Raw genomic sequence first — 19,933 nt, forward strand, 5'->3', positions numbered from 1 at the left:
ATCTCAGAAGCGTGTCCTTTCTGAGGGTTGCTGAAGGATTTCTGGCTATTTCTATGTGAGCCTGTGAGCTAGAGCCTATGATCTTCAGCCTTCCTCCTGCAGTTTCTGCCTCCTATGAGTGTTCCCACTAACAGCCTGAAGACTTCTTTCCAAGGTGGCTGCTTCATAAGGCCAGCAGGCCTTGCCTCCCCCAACTCAAAGACAGTGTTGGTATTTTGGCTGAGTGACCTGAAACCCTGGGGGAGTTCCATGGCCTGGACCAGCCTGTCACCCAAACATATGTGCTGGCACTGATAAGCAGCTCACAAGAGCTCTGATTCCTGCCTCTTGTCTGCCATTCCTAGTGTAGCAGCCATTAAGGGTTAGTTGTAGGTGGTACGGCTAGGGCAGAGTCTATGGCCATACCATCCTGAACGTGCCCAATCTCGTCTGATCTCAGAAGCTACGCAGGGTCGGGCCTGGTTAGTACTTGGATGGGAGACAGCTAGGGCAGAAATCTTCCTATGAGTATCTCTAAGGTTAGTGAGAATCTCATGTGCAAATGTATCAGGATGGAGCACCCCTGTATGAGACTGAAGAGCTGGATGCTGGTCTTTGGGTTGTCCCTGCAGCAAGTTCTCCTCTACCCCACACCCCTCAGGGTTTTCATCCACTCCTGGCAGATAGGTCTTAAGAGGCAAGCAAGTCCCTGAGGGTCCCTGGGCTTTGTTCCCCTGTAGGAAGGATCCTGGCTTCCCCTTCCTGTGGCCTCCCCACTTCCCTTTGATGCTTTGAGCTTCTGCTTTGGGGGATGAACAGGGAGAAATGGCCACAGTGTATGCTGGGTCCAAGGCCAGAAGGAAGACTGGGAGTGGACCCTGGACCTGTCAGTGCAGATGCCTCACAATACATACTGGGTCCTCTCTCAGCCCAGGAGTGTGCGGGGAACCAGCACCCACAGAGAATCCAATGTGTGCCTGGCCCTGTGATTGTGGCAAATGATGGCATCATTTTCTTCTTTTTGCAGGTGAGAAAACTGAGGCTGAGGTTGGGTCAAGCCTCAGCCTAGCTGGAGCTGGAGTTCAGCCAAGGACTCCTGGAGATGGGGCTTCTTGTCAGATCATCTGCTGTTATAGGAAGAGTCCTGGCTTGTCATAGGGGCAGCATCTCTCAGGAGTAACTTTTATAACCTGCTTTGCCCTTAGGCCTTAAGAGAAAAAGTGTGTAGAGCCTGGAAGTTTTGAAAGCTTGGAAGGATGTGTGGAATTCCCATGGGCTGAAGGCCTCCTGCTTTGTCAGGGTAGAGCAGGTGCTGCATTGCAGAGCATTCCCTGAACTGGGTGCCCTCAGGAGCAAGGGGCTGTTAGTGGAATCCTTCAGGGTCTGTGGACAGTGCCAGCCCTTGAGGCATGTTCAGACTTCCTAGTTCAGGGGCTTTCCCCAAATAACCTTGAAAATACAGAGATGCCAGCTTGCCTGTGACTTGGCTAGGTTCCTTGTGGAGTTCATTTGTTTTGCTTCATGTGGCCCTTTATTAAAGCAAATCATTGCCGCCCAAAGTGCTGCCTGGGCCTGACATTCCCAGTACCATAATGCTCAGAGATGCATGGATTTTAGACCATTCAGGTTGTTACCTTTCCTTCCTGTATGAGGAGTACCTAAGGCCCTGGGGACTGCCTGCTTTAGGGCTAGAGATCCACATTGGACACCTGTCCTGTGGCCGGGGCATGGCTAGCACCCCAGGATCCTGGGGAGCCAGAATCTGCAGAAAGGAAGGCAGGAATGTGGGTTGGAGAGGCTATTATATGTTATTAACGTGTGATAATGTTACTTGGCATAGTTTAAATAAGTATACGTATTCCAACGGTGGCTGTGTGGGAACCTTGGCCGAAGAGTGGCTTGGGGCTTATTCCTTAGGAAATGTCTGGCAGCAGAGCTGTGGCCCTTGGGGTCAGAAGAATAGGAATTGAGCCAGGCTAGGAAGCTTGAGGAGGTGGGGCCCTTCTCTGTTTTCTCTGTTATAAAGTGCCATTGTATCTCTAGTGAGAGACTTGGAAAAGCACTGGGCTATGTACTCATCTGTGCCGATGGAATACATAGGGCTGGGCACAGGCACAGATGCCTGGCTACTCAGGAATGTCCCAGGGGCCTGGCCAGCCAGTTGGTACCCACTTCCAGAGCCTATCCTGGTCTCTCCTGGCTCTGTTTGGTCTTCTCTACAGGTGACTTCTCCTTGGATGACTTCACCTTGAACTCTCTTCTAGGCCCTCCCTCTTCTAGGTGTGCTCTCATTCCAGTGGTGGCCATTGGGATGGAATGGGTTTAGGAAACATAATGGAGTGGCTGGAAACCAGGCTATACTCTGGCTCACCTACTGTCTGCCTCTCAGGGCCATAAGTCATACCCCACCTTTGTAAAACATCTCATGGTTCCCTGACTACTCTATTTAGGCCTTAAAGATTTGCTTCTTGTTTTTTGCAAAATGAGACATTTAGCCTTTGCTTTATATGTTTATATATGGATGTGACAGTTTTCATATTTAATATAACTGAAAAAAAAAGTGAAGCATAGACTTTTAAGCAAAACATTTGAAGTATTTTTGTAGCTAAAAAAGATTTTAAAGGAAAAATATATTTAGCATTTTTCATGGATTTCAAGCTACCCATATTTACAGATATTTTACCATTTCAGATATTTTACCACTGTGTTTGCAGTGGATGGTGAAGGACAAGAAGGGGGGTTCTTAGTGGTGCATTAATTAGATAATGGTCACAAAAGAAATGCTGTTCACAGGGGCGCCTGGGTGGCTCAGTCAGTTAAGCGGCCAACTTTGGCTCAGGTTCTCACAGTTCTTGGATTCAAGCCCTGCGTCGGGCTCTGTGCTGACAGCTTAGAGCCTGGAGCCTGCTCCGGATTCTGTGTCCTGCTCTCTCTCTCTCTCTCTCTCTGCCCCTCCTCCACTCACACTCTGTTTCTCTCTCTCAAAAACGAATAAACATTGGGGGGGGGGGGGAAAGCTGTTCATATACCCTCAGTAATCTCAGTGGCTCAGACAGCAGTCAGTAAAGGACAACCCCAATAATAGTAACTTCTAATAATGTCTGATGTCTTCTCATGGGTTTTTGCTGGAAGTAGGAAATCTGTTTATAGGGAGGTAAGTATCTGGTCACTGATAAGATTGGTGGAATGACATGCTGCCTGAACACTGGGTCCTGGCTGGGAAGATCAGGTATGAGCTCTGGGTCTCCTTCCCAATCAGGTACCTGACTCTTGGCGGGAGGAAGCCTGAGGAACCAGAGCCCCTATGGAGCCCTGCAGGCATGACTCTGGTCTTCCTGCTGTGGGAAGAGAAACATTTTATTATCCCTCTGCTGACAAGCAATGGCCATGAAGGACAATTCCTGGTGCCAAGGCTAGCAGTAAGACATGTCTGTTGGCCAGTGTTGTCTCTGAGCTTAGTGGAATGGTATAGTGGAGCTAAGAGTGCCTTTGGTTAGGTCAGAGAGTGGGTGCCACCTTTCTGGCATTGGGGGCAGGAATAGGTGTTTCCCAAAGGTGAGAGTAATTGTGGATAGGGCCTGGGCAAGAGGCAAGTCTTGTTTCCCTTTGTCAACTGATGGTTGAAATTTCTCTGGCAGCATTCCTTTGCATACCTTGATTATTACCAGTCATGCCCCTTTAGAAAAGGACTTCTACCCTAAAATAGGAGCACCTGGGAGGTGCTGTTGGGTGGAATAAGGGGTGAGCTCCTCAGGCCTGCCTTTGTGACTGGGCTCTCCAAGGTCAGACATGGGTTCTGTAGATTTCCCAAACTTAAGTTGACTATAGAACTCTTCCTTAGGCCAGAGCTCCTTGGAATCTTTGATAAACACTTCCAGAATAATTGTTTCCAGTACCTGACCCTGGGTGTTGCAATTTTTCTTGAGTTTTAAAAAGCAGGGTTAATTAAGGCATTATATACAGGGGCACCTGGGTGGTTCAGTTGGTTAAGCGTCCAACTCTTGGTCTCATCTCAGGTCTTGATCTCAGAGTCATGAGTTTGGGCCCCGCGTTGGGCTCTGTGCTGGGCGTGAAGCCTACTTTAAGAAAAAAACACCAAACATTAGATACCGCTAACTGTATTTGCTACCCAAATGCATCCCACTCTACTTGAACGCACGTCCCACTGACGTGGTTGTAAAGTTGAGGCATCTGGAGACATTGAGCTGTCTCTTGCACCGAGGCCCACATGCATTTCCACCCTGGGCAGGAAGGGCATACGACTTGAGCAAAATTGTGTCTGTAGAGGGCAGGGAGAATGCTGAGATGAGGTTGAAAGGAGTGCTGAGGGATAAGACACTCGCACCTGATTCTGCAAGCCAAGTGGGTAAGTAGGTGGCAGGGTATATATCACTGTTGTAAAAACCTGCAACATTTCTTCAGCTCCATGGCATCTGCTCTCTGGGATGAGACGTGTGTTTGAGTGCCACCACTGCTGTCTCCCCACAGTGTGGCCTTGGGCAAATCATGTGCATTCCAAGCTAGCCTATCTGGCAGCCCCAGTCTTTTGTGACAGGTGAATGAGAGCTCCAGGAGAGGAGTTGCCCCCCCCCCCCCCAGCAGAAATTCTCAATTCTACCTTAAGCCTGTCACACAATTCAGGCTGGGTCCGTGATGAACTGTTGTGATCATTGTCAGGTTATTCATTGACAGTACCACTTAACTCATGCTGGTATCTCTTTTAGGTGTCCACAGCGGGGAAGGAGGCCCTGCCATCCTGGCTGCACTGGGACCCGCAGAGCCACACCCTGGAGGGCCTCCCTCTTGATACCGATAAGGGTGTGCATTACATTGCAGTGAGCACTGCACGGCTGGGGGCCAATGGGAGCCATGTTCCCCAGACCTCCAGCGTGTTCTCTATTGAGGTATACCCTGAAGACCACTGTGAGCTGCAGTCTGTGCGGGCGGCATCACCAGACCCTGCTGAGGTGGGGTCATCTGCCTGTGCTGCCGATGAGCCTGTGACTGTTCTGACGGTCATTCTGGATGCTGACCTCACCAAGATGACCCCAAAGCAAAGGATTGACCTCCTGCACAGGATGCAGAGCTTCTCAGAAGTGGAGCTTCACAACATGAAGTTGGTACCAGTGGTGAATAATAGACTGTTTGACATGTCAGCCTTCATGGCTGGCCCAGGAAATGCGAAAAAGGTGGTAGAGAATGGGGCCCTCCTCTCTTGGAAGCTGGGCTGCTCCCTGAACCAGAACAATGTGCCTGATATTCGTGGTGTGGAGGCCCCTGCCAGAGAGGGCACTATGTCCGCCCAGCTTGGCTACCCTGTGGTGGGTTGGCATATAGCCAACAAGAAGCCCCCTCTTCCCAAACGCATCCGGAGGCAGATCCATGCCACACCCACACCTGTCACTGCCATTGGGCCTCCAACCACGGCCATCCAGGAGCCACCATCCAGGATTGTGCCTACCCCCACATCTCCAGCCATTGCTCCTCCAACAGAGACCATGGCTCCTCCAGTCAGAGATCCTGTTCCTGGAAAGCCCACAGTCACCATTCGGACTCGAGGTGCCATTATTCAGACCCCAACCTTAGGCCCCATCCAGCCCACTCGGGTGTCAGAAGCTGGCACCACAGTTCCTGGCCAGATCCGTCCAACGATGACCATTCCTGGCTATGTGGAGCCCACGGCAGTCGCCACCCCTCCCACGACTACCACCAAGAAGCCACGAATATCCACACCAAAACCAGCCACGCCTTCTACTGACTCCTCAACCACCACAACTCGAAGGCCTACCAAAAAGCCACGGACGCCCCGCCCGGTGCCACGGGTCACCACCAAAGCTCCCATAACCAGATTGGAAACTGCCTCCCCGCCTACTCGCATCCGCACCACCACGAGTGGGGTTCCCCGTGGAGCAGAACCCAACCAGCGGCCAGAGCTCAAGAACCATATCGACAGGGTTGATGCCTGGGTTGGCACTTACTTTGAGGTGAAGATCCCATCAGACACTTTCTATGACAATGAGGACACCACCACTGATAAGCTGAAACTGACTCTGAAGCTTCGGGAGCAGCAGCTGGTAGGTGAGAAGTCTTGGGTACAGTTCAACAGCAACAGCCAGCTCATGTATGGCCTGCCTGACAGCAACCACGTGGGCAAGCATGAGTACTTTATGCATGCCACAGACAAAGGGGGCCTATCAGCTGTGGATGCTTTTGAGATCCATGTCCACAAGCGCCCTCAAGGAGACAGGGCTCCTGCACGGTTCAAGGCCAAGTTTATGGGTGACCCAGCACCAGTGGTGAATGACATCCACAAGAAGATCGCCCTGGTGAAGAAGCTAGCCTTTGCTTTTGGGGACCGCAACTGTAGCACCATCACTCTGCAGAATATCACCCGGGGCTCCATCGTGGTGGAGTGGACCAACAACACATTGCCCCTGGAGCCCTGCCCCAAGGAGCGGATCATGGGGCTGAGCCGGAGGATTGCTGAAGATGATGGGAAACCTCGGGCTGCCTTCTCCAACGCCTTGGAGCCTGACTTCAAGGCCACGAGCATTGCTGTGACAGGCTCGGGCAGCTGCCGGCATCTACAGTTTATCCCTGTGGCACCACCCAAGAGGGTGCCCTCAGAGGCACCGCCCACAGACGTGCCGGATAGGGACCCTGAGAAGAGCAGTGAGGATGACGTTTACCTGCACACGGTCATTCCAGCCGTGGTGGTTGCAGCCATCCTGCTCATCGCCGGCATCATTGCCATGATCTGCTATCGCAAGAAGCGGAAGGGCAAGCTCACCCTCGAGGACCAGGCCACCTTCATCAAGAAGGGGGTGCCTATCATCTTTGCAGACGAGCTGGATGACTCCAAGCCGCCACCCTCCTCCAGCATGCCACTTATCCTGCAGGAGGAGAAAGCCCCTCTCCCCCCTCCTGAGTACCCCAACCAGAGCGTGCCCGAGACCACTCCTCTGAACCAGGACACCGTGGGAGAGTACACGCCCCTGCGGGATGAGGATCCCAATGCGCCTCCTTACCAGCCCCCCCCACCCTTCACGGCCCCCCTGGAGGGCAAGGGCTCTCGTCCCAAGAACATGACCCCATACCGGTCGCCCCCTCCCTACGTGCCCCCTTAACCCACAAGCGCCTGGGTGGAGGCAGGGGTAGGGCAGGGCCCTGGAGACAACACGGTGTTGTCTGTGGAGACCGGTGGCCTGCAGACCATCGCCCACTGGGAGCCGACACCTGACCTAGCACACACTGACACACGCGAGGCCTGGACAAGCCCGCCCTCTCTGGTCCTCCTAAACCCCAAAGCAGCTGGAAAGGCTTTGGGGACATTTTTACTTTTATTTTTTGCCTAACAGCTTTTTGTTTGTTCATAGAAAATTCTTCGCTGCGGTTTTGATGGCTGGCTCTGAAAGCACTGTTTGGAGTAGAGGTAGATGAAGCGGAGCCGTGAATGAACTCGCAGGCAGTGCCGGGCAGCTTCCCGGCTCTCTGCGTTTTGCCTTTAACACTAACTGTACTGTTTTTTCTATTCACGTGTGTCTAGCTGCAGGATGTAACATGGAAAACAGTAGCTAAAGATTAAATTCAAAGGACTTTCAGAAGTTAAGGTTAAGTTTTTACATTTAATCTGCTGTTTACCTAAACTTGTATGTATAATTTTTGGGTGGGTATGGGAAATTGCTTTGCTAAAAATAAGCTCCCAGGGTGTTTCAAACTTAGAGAAGACCAAGGGACAGTATTTTTTATCAAAGGAATCCTATTTTTTCACACTATGTAAACTTGGTTGCTCTGATACCCCGGAGCCTGACTGGGGGCCTCCTGGCCCTGGCTCTGGGGCCAGGGTCCTGGTGCTGGGCTTGCTCTCCCGCTGTTGCCAGGGGCTGGAAGCCGGAGGGGCCTCCTGGCCGTGGACATCCACACCCCTACCCCATGCACGCTGGTGGCCCCCCACCAAGGGGTCTTCATTTCCATGGAAAGAGGACTCCTAAGAGGCAGTGGTGGCCGTGGCCCCCAACCTAGGTGCTCCAGGGTGGGCCAGCTGCTCGTGGCGGGGTGGCTGGGGAGGTCGAGGGACTCGACCACATCAACCTATTTTCTTTTACCCTTCTTCTGTGTGTTTTTTCCCCTTCCTAAAAGGAATATCATGGCTTCTGAAACACTCAGTGGGGGACATTTTGGTGAAGATGCAATATTTTTATGTCATGTGATGCTCTTTCCTCACTTGACCTTGGCCGCTTTGTCCCAACAGTCCACAGCCCCACCCTGTCCCACCCCACCCCTCTTCTCTGGCACTCCAGTTCCGGGCCTTGGGCTGGGAGAGGTCTGGTGGCTGGGGAGGAGTGCCAGCAATAGTTCATAGTAAAAATCTGTGGGCTCTCAAAGCTAATTTTTTACTAAAGTTTTTATACAGCCTCAAATTGTTTTATTAAAAAAAAGATTAAAAACGGTGATGCTTACAGCAGTTTGTACAAGCTCTTAGTGTTGATTCCATGGAACTGACGGCTTTGCTCATTTTGATTTTTTTTCCCCTTCTTTTCGTAACAGTTTAAATTCTGGAATTACACTGGGCTTCTTTTGCCTTTTTTAGCAGAACGTCCGTCCGTCCATCTGCATCTCTGTCCCATGACTCAGGGGTGCCCACTCTGCTTTGATTCTCCTCCTTTGGAAGAAACCATTTTGAGCATGACTTTTCTTGATGTCTAAGGGTTATTTTGGGTACCTTTTAGGGAGGAATGCCTTTTGCAATAATGTTTCCCTTCCGTGATCGAAGGCTGGTGGGTGGACCCAGGCTCCCTTTGCAAACCGAGCAGCCACTTCTAAGCCATATCGACAGTTTTGCAGAGGATTTGTGTGTTCTGCCTCAGGAGGGGAGGGCCGGTCAGAGAGGAGGGGTCTCCAGCCTGCCCTTCTCAGAAGGGCATTCCCTTTGCACCTTTTCCCACAGGGCCCAGCCTCTCTCCCCTGCTCAGCCCCTGGTGGGGTACTTAAGTGAGCAGTGCCCCAGTTGGGGGAGCCTGTTGATGAGGGCTCAGTGGACCTCTGGTGACTGGGTCTCGTGCCTCTGAGCCCTGATCCAAGCCAGAGTTTCCCCACTGCCCAGAGTCAGGAGCACAAGCAGGGTCTGACCTGGTGAGATTATTTTTGATGACCTCGTCAAAAAATAAACAATTCCCAGTGTTCCAGGTGAGGGCTTTGAAAGGCCTTCCAAACAGCTCCGTTGCTCCTAGCAACCCCACCATCGGGCACTGCCACGCAGAGATGTGGCTGGCCCAGAATGGCCTGTTGCCATAGCAACTGGAGGCGATGGGGCAGTGAACAGAATAACAACAGCAACAATGCCCTTGCAGGCAGCCTCCTCCCCTGAGCGCCGGGCTCGTGATGGCTGTTGGACTCTGTGAGACAGAGAGCCAATCTCGCATTCAAGTGTTCACCAACCACTGACATGTTTTTATTTCCTTCTATATGATTTTAAGATGTGTTTTCTGCATTCTGTATAGAAACATATCAAACTAAATAAAAGCAGTGTCTTTATTACAATGCCATTGCCTCCAAGCATCTATTTCCCTGGCCCCTACATTGTTCTAGGATGTGAATGGGGTGTGGGACTGATGTCCATTTGGCAGAGGGAAGAGAGGACCCATCCACGCCCATTCAGAGGACTTGGAGGTGGTCTTCGAGCAGCTAACCTGATAGCCTCCATAACCTTACCATTTTTGTGCTCCTGGGAGGGGTGAGAGTGTGCCCCAGAGCTCTGCTAACACATGAGCCCTCCTTAGCCCCTCTAATGCCTGAGTGAGCAGAGCTTCAGCTTCCTCATCTGGCAGGATGGTGGGAAAGGTCCTGCCTGTCATAGGCTGTTTGCCCCTGAGTGAGTAAGCCCCCTGCAATGCCACCCCAGCTCTTGCCCCAACTGTCTTGTGGGCTTGGGGCTGGCCAGTCTCCTAGGTAGTTTCAAGGCAGGTTTGGCCTTCACTTTTTAGTGGGAAGAAGGGGAGAATGGTTTCTGGCCACACTGTTATGCCCTGGTGGGGCCCAGAGATACTGGGGGCCTGCCCCTATGTGCCCTGCCCGGGATGGACAGACCAGCTGGGTAGGCTTAGCATGACTCAGTGCCCAGGAAAAGGCTGGGTTGTCCTGGGACACTGCCCAGGGTGTGGAAAGCAGGGGACATAGCAGCTGTGTCCAGTAGCAGGATCAGGGGCCATTGGTCACAGAACAGCTGGTACCTCTTCTGGGCTTGCTTGTCCCCTGGGGTCCTCACTATCTCCACCTATAGCCCCCAGGCTGTTTCTCTGCTCATAATCTTCAAGACTTGGAACTGAGACCAGTCTCACTGTAGGTGGAGCTGAGTTCCAACAACTACTTGTGGAATACCACAATGATAAGTGCGAGAAAAGGCTGTCCCTAGTTCAGGGACACATGCTTCACCCCCTAGTCCTAGCAGCAGGGGCCCAGGAAATAACCCTGCCCTTGCTCTCTTGGCCTCAGGAAGTTCTGTTTAATGTTTAACCTGAAGCCACTGGGTTATGAGTGGACTCACTGCTCTGAATTCAACCAAAGGGATCCCTGGTTTCAGCAGAGAATGGTAAGGTCAGCAGGGTCAGGAAGAAGAGAAGCCACAAGGTCCTCTGGCTTCTTCTTTGGGAATATCTGATATTTGGACTGGAAGATCCCTGCTCCCCAGCACTCCCGCAAAGTCTCTCTAACTCCTTGGTAGGAGTGGGACTGTACTCAGGTCTTCTGAACTGGAGACAGGGTGGTGGAAGAAAGGGGCAGGAAGGAGGGGACACAGTTGGGGAGGGGACAGACCCACAGGAATCTGCCTTCCCACCTGCCTCTGACCAAGGGCAAGTTCCTGGGATCCCTCTGGCCTGGCTTCCTTATCTGTAAGGTGGGGGACAGCGCTGATCTCCAAAGGGTTCTGAGACACCTGGGAATTAGGATAAAGAGCCACTCCAAACACGTCTGCCTATAGAAGGGACAGAATCTAAGTGAGGCTAGAAAGATCTGCATTCTCTCCCAATGTAAAGGCCTGGCCCAAGGCTGTTGGCGGGAAATACTGGGATGTCTAGGAGTTCCTGGGCAGCCCAGAATACCCATTAGTATAGTGGGAAGACTCCACATGACTCATCCTATTGCAGCCCCCAGCCTGGCCTCCACTTGTTCCCAGGCTAAACAAGCTCCTGGGAGAGGCCCTTCCCAGCTCCTCTAAAGCATGGAAGGCCCCCCTCTAGTGCCAGTCTTTTGAGGGTGAGGATCACGCCTCTCTATAGATCACTATATCTTAATAATAATAGTGGACTAATGACTTAACTCTTTTCCTGCTTTGCTTACCTTCTTGATCACCATCATGAGGTAAGGTGATTAAGGCCCAAAGAGGACAAGCATCCAGGTGCTGTGGCTAGTGCAAGGCAGGTTCAACACTGGTTCAAACAATTTTTTTTCTGATTGTAAAATTTTGTTAATATTGTAGGGCAGCAAATAATTATTTGAAGTCTCCTCCCACCCCACTGGAAGGTGCTGGGTACCATTTCCCTTATGGGAACCCTATAGAAAACCCAGAGAAGATAGGGCAAGGCATTTGAAGCGGGGGTTCCCACCTGCTGGGATTGCGGTGGGCCCGCCTATGAGCAGCCTGGGGTGAGGGCAGCATGAGACTTGGCCACTGGGGCTTTCACTAGCTCTACTGCCCCCAGCTTTGGTGAAGATGACTCTGAAGTCTCAGCGGGGATGGAGCGAAGTTGGTCCGTTTGGAAGGTTCCGTGTGACCAGGACGATGCCCCTAGGTGCTCCTAGGTTGGTTCGGGGCTGTGATGAGGGCTGCCCTCAACCTTCGTTGTGGCTTCCAGGCTCCCTCACCCTCACGTGAGCCCGCCAGAGTCGCAGGAGTCGTCGCCAGTCGCTCTGGGCCCAGGAGGCAGACGGTGCCCAAGGGCTCCCACCAGGTGGCGCCAGAGGCCGGGGTAAGCCTGGCAGGCTGTAGGCGGGACTCAGGCCTCCCGGGGGGCACCCGGCAGAACCCCGCCTCGAACCGAGATGAGGCGGCCCCAGAGTGGACTATAGCCTACTGGAGGGCACGGCAGAGCGGGGCTATGGGCAGGGCCCAGGCCAGAAACGAAGCGGCCGGACCGGGGTACAACCGGTCTTTTTTCACTCAGCCACCACTGCACAGCCCCTGAAGACACTGGGACGAGTATAGCCGGGGTCCTGAGCCTGTCCTTTGCCGGTGCCGCTCTCCTTCGGAAAGGGAATCTGGCAGGGAATAGGAGGTGCGAATCTGGGGTCCAGGCTTCGGGATGGTCCTTGAATTCAGATGTACGTAGACAGGAACCAAAAAGTACACTTTTTTTTTTTTTTTTTTTTGCGCACTCCCTTGCCTTAGGTTTTGTGTGTGGTGCCTGCACACAGTAGGACTCAGCGCTCAATGGATGCTTCCCAAGTCACCCCTTCCTCCAGCCTCAGAGCTCCTGAGCGCATAACCTAAAAGTACTATGGGGTCTGAGAGGGTCCTGAATGGAAGTAGGGCATCTTCAGTTGCGTGGTTGGGGGTCCCCCACTTGCCACTTGACATAAGAAGCAGACAGGGATGGAGCAGGAGATGATTGACTTTCTCTGGGTTGACCCTGGAGTAGGAGCACCCTGAAGCCCCAGGGAATACCTTAGGCAAAGTGCTTCCACAGCCCTGGGTACACACTAAGACATCTGGGAACATCCAGTTGGCAGCTGGCCAAGGTTCCTAGGGTTGGAGTCTTCTTTCCTCATGGTGTCACAACCTCAGTCTGTAGAGGGTGGAGCCCAAGTTTGGAACTTTTGGAGATGGCTGGGAGCTAGGTCAGGCCAGCCCCTTTTCCAGGGATCACTTCTCACTTCACTGCCTACTTCCCTCAGCACCTCTGTCGCAAAAGGTGAAGAAAGGCCCTGGGTAGTGAGGCAGGGGTGGGGACATCCTGTTGGGAGGTGGCAGCAGCCTGGCTCTGGATGTGCCTGGGGAGGATCAGCTTTGTCCTGGACGAACTCACCCTCAGGGAACATGGGCCTGGTTGGGTTGGGCAAGGAGCTGGGCTTGGGGGATACTGAGGGGGATGGAGTCCTCCTCTTGTTTGAAGAGCACATGGTGTACAAGCGTTTGGTTAGGTGTTGGGCAGCTCTGCCTTCTCGTGTCCCATACAGCGATTGGCGTGCAAATGAGAGGCTGAGGAGGCATCCATTGTGACCTGACTCAGCAACCATCGTGCCCCTAAGCCCTGCCCTGGCTCAAGGCAGCCTATCAGCTTACTTCTGGACATCCAGCCTCCTCAGTGAAGCCTTGGGCCAGCCAGGCCTAGGAGAGGGACATAGCCATCCTGTGAGCCCCAAGAAGATCCCTGGAGCAGATCAAGTCATAGGGGTGGGCTTGGTTGGAGTAAGCAAAGATGGGAGGGTTGGGGAGGCTCAGCTGAACACATGACCTTTCTGCTCTTTTGGTGGCAAACAGCCAATGTCTTCTGTCTAGGCTTACTAGGAATTCCTCAGTCTACACTGTCAGCTGTCAGAAAGACCATCTTCACAGAAAGCAATGGCCATGCCAGGCCTCCCAGCTGGAAGAGTTATTAATACATAACTAGCAGAGGTAACCCAGATGTTGTTGCCCAACTGATACTTGCTGCTTCCCAAAACTGGGGGAGTCAGGGAGGACTCTCCTCAGGCAACCCTGATGCCCGAGTGTGATTCAGTCCACAGTTCTTTGGCCACGCTCACTGCTATAAGGATGGACAGTGGTCCTGAACTGAGGGTCAGCAGTGATGACCTCCAGGTTCAGGGCCTGGTTTGAGGAGCAGCCAGATAAAGATCAGATTTGGAGACTGCAAGCTCAGTGAGGGTAGAGGAGGCTCAACATTCCTGCTTTCTGCTGTATCCTGGAGCTAGAATAATGCCATCCTTGTCCTAGGGCTCAAAAGTACCAAATTTAACTAGAATTTAAACTTCATGGAATTGAAATCACCCAGTCTAGCAGAGGCCTAAGAGACTATGGATCTTTTAACTTGTCACCAAGCTTTTTCTTCACCATCAGAGACCCCGCCCCATTCTGTCCATCTTTCCTGGAAGGCAGGAACTCTTTTGGTGGTTCCTGGAAGCTTCCTGGGTACTTCTTAAAGATGACAGGGCAGAAAAGCCCTATCACAATCTACTCTGATCGGGACAAAGACGAAGCTCAGTGGAGAGAGTGGCTGGGTCCTGAAGACTGAAGTCTCTGGTGGTAAAGAGTGATTCTCAGTAATATGTTTGGGTTTGTCATAGTAGAGACACACAGGGGTCAGGAGTTAGGGTACTGTCTAAGAGACTTCCCCGAAGGCATGTGGAACAGAGTCTGATGGAGGGGCTGAGCAAGCTGCCCATTCCCCTGCACTGTCTGAGTCATGTCTGGGGTGAAGTCTGAACCTCTGTTGCCTGTGGGAGGACATGTGAGCTGGTTAGGAGAGGACATATAAGCATGACTCTCCACTTGGGCCTGTTCCCCACCCCTGCACCCACCTTCCTATCCACGGAAAAGAGGTAGGTGAAGGGAACTACATGGGAACTGGGATCCTGGTGGGAAGGATTGCAGTAGGGATCAAGGCAGCATTTTGTATCCTTTATGGGAAATTATTTGTGTGCCTGTCTCTCTCCTATCAACTGACTTCCTTGAGGCCAGGTCTCAGTCTTCTCTGGACCTGGCACCAAGGAGTTGTTTATGCACTGGCTGAGGGATGAGTGCATGCACGCATTAATGAGATAGGCAAAGCCAGCCTGGAGGCCTGTCTGGGGGAGTGCCGAGGGGCAAGGAAAGCAGCATGTTTTGACTTGGACGCTTATAACTTGGAGAAACTGTGTCTTCGTTATTTTTTCTTGTCATAACAAGCCTTTGGAAGCACATAACTCTAATAGCAATGGGGCTTAATTAGCTTTCTTGGGAGCAATGCATGGGCGGTGGGGTTAGGCTGGTGGTAAACATTTCTGATGATTTTTTACTGGCTTTTTGCACATAACGCAAATAAAGATTTGCACATTACGACAGGAAAGGAATTATGCAGACAATACTCCAAGCAAATTCTATACTTTCCAGCTTTGTTCCCTTTTCCTACTCTACCACAGCCAGCTGGAGACCTTAGTATACAAACAAGTTTGTCCAGGCCAGCCTAGGTGGGCTGCTGAGCAGAGCGAAGAGCAGGTGTCTTGTTTGTAGCTTTATACCAGCCTGAGGCTTGCTTGGGAGCTGCTTTATTCCTCATGTAGTGAGTCGTGCTGACAAGCCTCAGCCAGTGGAGAAATGCTCTGTTTCCTTGGGCTTCTTTCCTTCCTCTTCAGTGCTGTTTCTCCATCCCAGAGGAGGACTGGGGACAGGGAGCCACATTCCTGGGTTGCCTCTCTTTGGGAGGGGAGACAGGCCTCAGCAGCAGCAGCAGCAGCAGCAGCACAACAAAAAGAAGAGTGCAGAGCCCAGGGGCTCTGTAGATAGGAGCCAGCTCTCCCAGCCTCTCTGGAATAATCCGAAGCCTGCGATAGTTTGCCTTCTTCTTCATTCTCGGCAGCATCTTCATCTTTGGGTCCTGAACCTCCCTGTGGAGGTTGCCACACTAAAAGTAGCCGCCTGGGGTGAAGTGGACCGTGTGTGGGGAAGCAGAGAAGCCCCAGAGTCTGCACTCTGCCCCTCTTTACCTTCCTGGGGCTCATCTGCATGTTGCCTTGCCTGTGGTCCAGCTGGCATCCAGGCGCCTCTCTTCATTCTCCCAAGATTTGCCTTCCCATGACTAAGCATCTCCGCAAATCCCAGTAGTGAGCTGGCTCTGACTGGGCCTTTCCCTACCTGGATGGATTTTTTACGGATTCCCTTTTCCTTCTAGTCTTTCACAAGCATTTGAGAGCACAGACTGAAGAAGAAAGTGGACGTGTATCCATCCATCAGTTCTGTTATGGCATGAGAAATGACTGTTTTCCCATCTGTCCTTTCTCCAAAATTACTGCCATGTGTCACATGTCACAGTGAAGTGGGAAGAAGATACCTTTGGCAAGTGAAGTTTAGGGGGCTGGGAAATTTCTGCAGGGCCTCTAGGTGCATCCTGTTCCAGGCTGGGAAGCAACTGGATCCAGGAAGGAATGGTACCAGACACACCACACAGCTGGTTTGCACAAACTGAGAGATTTGTTTGTTCACTAGTCATAAAGTTAAGCCTAGTGAATTTTCCTAGGTGAGTGTAGACAGCTCATCTATGACCCCTCCACCAGGAGAAAGTCTGGACCCAGTCTTAGCACCCTCCCTGTTACTTATTACATCAATAACCTAAATGTGGTGCTACAAGGGCTACAGCCAAAGATCCCTCTGGGGTGCTTTTTAAATTTTTTTTTTTCAACGTTTTTTATTTATTTTTGGGACAGAGAGAGACAGAGCATGAACGGGGGAGGGGCAGAGAGAGAGGGAGACACAGAATCGGAAACAGGCTCCAGGCTCCGAGCCATCAGCCCAGAGCCTGACGTGGGGCTCGAACTCACGGACCGCGAGATCGTGACCTGGCTGAAGTCGGATGCCCAACCGACTGCGCCACCCAGGTGCCCCTCTGGGGTGCTTTTAAGCCTGGTGGCTGGTGAACCCCTTAGAAGTTCAGGTGAGGGAAATGCTCAGAGTTATATGGAGAACCCAGCCCAACCATTAGCCCCCGAGGCCCCACTGAAGCCCAGCGTAGGGGATAGGACAAGTCAGACAAAGTCCTTCTGTTGAGGAGCCCCTGCTCTAGGTCAAGGGGAAGAAAACAGCCCCTGAACAGTGAATTAAAATGGGAGACTGAATCAGAGGTCCAGACAACCAGAGGCCAGCACCATACCACAGCCAGCAGGAGTCCCTGGGCTGAATGCCAGGGCTGGATGTGGACAGAACAGACATGTTTCTGGGTATGCTTTTCAGAGGAAGTGGAACTGAGAGTTTGAATGCAAGGTAGGGGCACCGCTAACCCACACTTCCAGGTCCTCCTGGGTCCACTGTACTGTGTCCTTTGTCACTAAGGCAGCAGAGACCCTAGAGGTCTGCTAACAGCTAGGAATCCACTCTGAAGAGAGCAACTCCCTAGGCCTGCTGGCTGAGTAGGGCTAATTACCCCCACTGGAACCAGGGGCATGTTGATTTAAATCTGGAAAGCCATAGCTCCTTTGGCTTCTACAAAAATAGAAAACAAACATCCTTCTTTCCCCCACTTCCAAGTAGCCCAAACCACACTGATTGGTGTCTGTGAAGCCAGAAGAGCCTGGGTTGAGCCAAGGTGAGATCACTGGCCTGCCCATAGTGCTTGTGTTCGTGTTCTTCCCCAGGAGAGAAGGTATGGCATAAAACCCCCAAATCCCGGACCACCCACCACCGAGACAACTAATAATAAAGTTGGTTATGTGTATGCCAATCACTTGACTTTGTGTTTTAACTACATCAGCCACTTCACCCTCACAATCCCTGTGTGAGAGGCTAATATTATCATGACTTTGCAGGCTAGGAAATGGAAGGTTGGCAAGCCTAAGTTAGTTGTCTAAGTCCTACCTGGGAGGTGGCAGAGCTGAGATGGGGATTCTTGGGGAGCCTAGATGTGCACACGTAGTCATCAGACACTCATAAAGATGAATCAACCCAGGAGGAAACACAGTGAGGGCCATGATAACACAGGCAGAGAGGCCCTCATCATTCCAGGCAGTCAGCGTCAGGAAGTTGGGGAGTCCAGGCTTCATGGAAGTTCCATCCTAAGGCCTGGGAAGAGCAACTAAGAGTGCATGGGGAAGGTCTGGCCAAGGTCTGTCCATCTGCCTGGCTATCAGTGTTCACTGGGATCCTCAGATTACTCCAGGTGAGGTTAGAACTGCTGATATCCCATGTGACATATTCCTCACCATTAGGAGAATTAAATGGGTTCTTCTACACAGTCATGATTTATGGAGCCAGGAATAGTTTGGAATTTAGTCTGCATCTTCTAGGAAATATTCACCTTTGGGAAAGCAAAGGTTTGTGTGAGAAGCCATGAGGCAGAGCATCCTGAGTAGCATGCAAATACTGAAATCTGTAAAAGTGAGGTAACAGAAAAGTAATTTGGTGAGCTTTCAGGTTAATGCAGAAGCAGACTGTAGCCTCTCATCTAGACAGTCTCGGGAGCCACAGCTCAAGGCCTCTGAGAAATATCAATTCCTCTTTCCCATCCTCAAGGTCACTGTCCTAGGGCCTACCGAGGAGGCCTTCCATCTGGCTTTAGGCCAGTCCTGACACACCCTCCACCTTTCCCAGAGATACTTCCTGAGACTCCTGTCCCATGGGACCAGGCCCTCAGCTTGAATTCCAAATAGTTCCCATCGCCATCTGGATAAAGTCTCCACTCCCCCAGCTGGCCTTCAGGACCCTCACCATCCGGCCCCATCGCCGACCATCCTGTCTCCGTCCTTCCATGACCTCTGAACATCCTCGTTCACTTGTCTAACTCCTAAACATTCTCTGAGGCCACACTCTGTGGCCCGTCTCTGAGGCCTGTCCCCACGAAGCCGGCTGGCTGGCTGGTAACCGAGGTTACCCAAAGGAGAGCCTCTACTTCCAAGTTTCCCGGGACAGGAAGTGCCCCTGGCACGAGGACAGGGCACGGCGTGACGCCCTCAGGGCCGCTTCTCGTGGCAGGTGCCCCTCCATCCTGGTTCAGTGTGGGACGCTACCGCCAACCCCCGCTAGGCTCCAGGTAGCACACGCTGGCTGTGTCGGTTTCGGAGGGCGCATGCGCCGGCGCGGTGGCTGTTTCCCGGCGACCCTGCCGCCGGCTTGTGGACACGCGTCCTCGCAGCCTGGCTGGATCGCGCGCGCGCGCTCGGGAGGCGGGGGTTTGGGGGGAGGCGTGTGCAGGGAAGGGGAGCGCGGGCCGCGCATGCGCATGCGCAGCGGCAAGCGGCGGCGCGAGCCGAGCTGGGAGATGGCGGCGGCGGCGGCGCCGAGCGTGTGAGCAGCCGCCCGGGAGCCGCCGGCCCGGGCCCAGCACGACCCCGACCCCGCCCGCCCGCCCGCCATGGGCAACGAGGCCAGCCTGGAGGGCGGCGCTGGCGACGGGCCACTGCCGCCCGGAGGCCCGGGCCCTGGCCCCGGCCCCGGCCCCGGCCCCGGCGCAGGGAAGCCGCCTTCAGCACCTGCTGGCGGCGGACAGCTCCCCGCTGCTGGCGCGGCGAGGACGACCGCAGGACCACCGGGCCCAAGTCCTGGCCCAGGCCCCGGCCCGGGCCCTGGCCCAGGTCCCGGAAGGTAAGCGCGCGTCGTGGCGCCCGGAGTGGTGGGGGGGGGGGGGGGTAGCTGCAGCTTGAGTTCGGGGCCGGAGCCCGCGACCCCTCGATGTAGTCTGGACAGCGAGGTTCGGACGTCCGGCCACACTTTGAACCCAGTCAGATTGTCGTGAGTCTGGTGGTCGCGGGAAGTGGCCCTCCTTTTCAATCCGCCCTGCCTTGGTAAGGCAGGATGGTGAGTGAGCGCAGGGTCAGTCGGGGCCTGCAGACCACGACTCCGTCACGAACCCCAAATTTGCTTCCCCCCAACGCTGGGCTCAGGAGGGGCTTATGTAACCTCAGCCTAGTCCCTCTGCACTGGCGAGCAGTGGGATGGAAAACGTCCTCCTTGTCTGCTGGTGTCTGCATGTGTCCATTGTGTTGGGCCAAGGAAAGAGCACAATGGGAGTGGCTGGCTGTCAGGGAAGATAAGTGTCACTGCGAGAAACAGAGAGATAAGGAAATAGTTGAACCATGAACTTGGTCATGCGCTTTTCTCAGGCATTTAGTCACCATAATCACCTTTGGAGGAAGGAAAAATGCCACCAGACACCAAAAAGTACTTATTTAGGCTCAAAATACAAACAGGGTCATGTGCTTTCACCAAGGTTTAGTGAAACACTCTGGGGGTGAGGCAAAAATGCTATTGAATCATCTATCACCAAATACGTTCCTG

The 19,933-nt window shown here is 52.9% G+C and overlaps 2 protein-coding genes across 7 annotated transcripts in view; both read left to right on the forward strand.

Moving 5' to 3' along the window:
- Positions 1-9,519, forward strand: part of DAG1 (dystroglycan 1) — a 69,889-nt gene extending 60,370 nt beyond the window's left edge. For all 5 annotated transcript variants that reach the window (XM_060633633.3, XM_060633630.3, XM_060633629.3 and 2 more), the window contains one exon: positions 4,704-9,519. In XM_060633633.3, coding sequence (XP_060489616.2) covers positions 4,704-7,106 — 2,403 coding nt within the window. In that variant the 3' untranslated portion in view covers positions 7,107-9,519. The remainder of the gene's footprint in view (positions 1-4,703) is intronic.
- A 9,297-nt stretch (positions 9,520-18,816) lies between these two features.
- Positions 18,817-19,933, forward strand: part of BSN (bassoon presynaptic cytomatrix protein) — a 94,858-nt gene continuing 93,741 nt past the window's right edge. For both annotated transcript variants that reach the window (XM_060633600.3, XM_060633603.3), the window contains exon 1: positions 18,817-19,240. In XM_060633600.3, the coding sequence (XP_060489583.1) occupies positions 19,011-19,240 (230 nt within the window). In that variant the 5' untranslated portion in view covers positions 18,817-19,010. The remainder of the gene's footprint in view (positions 19,241-19,933) is intronic.

Source organism: Panthera onca, chromosome A2, assembly GCF_046562875.1.
Source record: "Panthera onca isolate mPanOnc1 chromosome A2, mPanOnc1 haplotype 2, whole genome shotgun sequence".
Classification (NCBI taxonomy): domain Eukaryota; kingdom Metazoa; phylum Chordata; class Mammalia; order Carnivora; family Felidae; genus Panthera; species Panthera onca.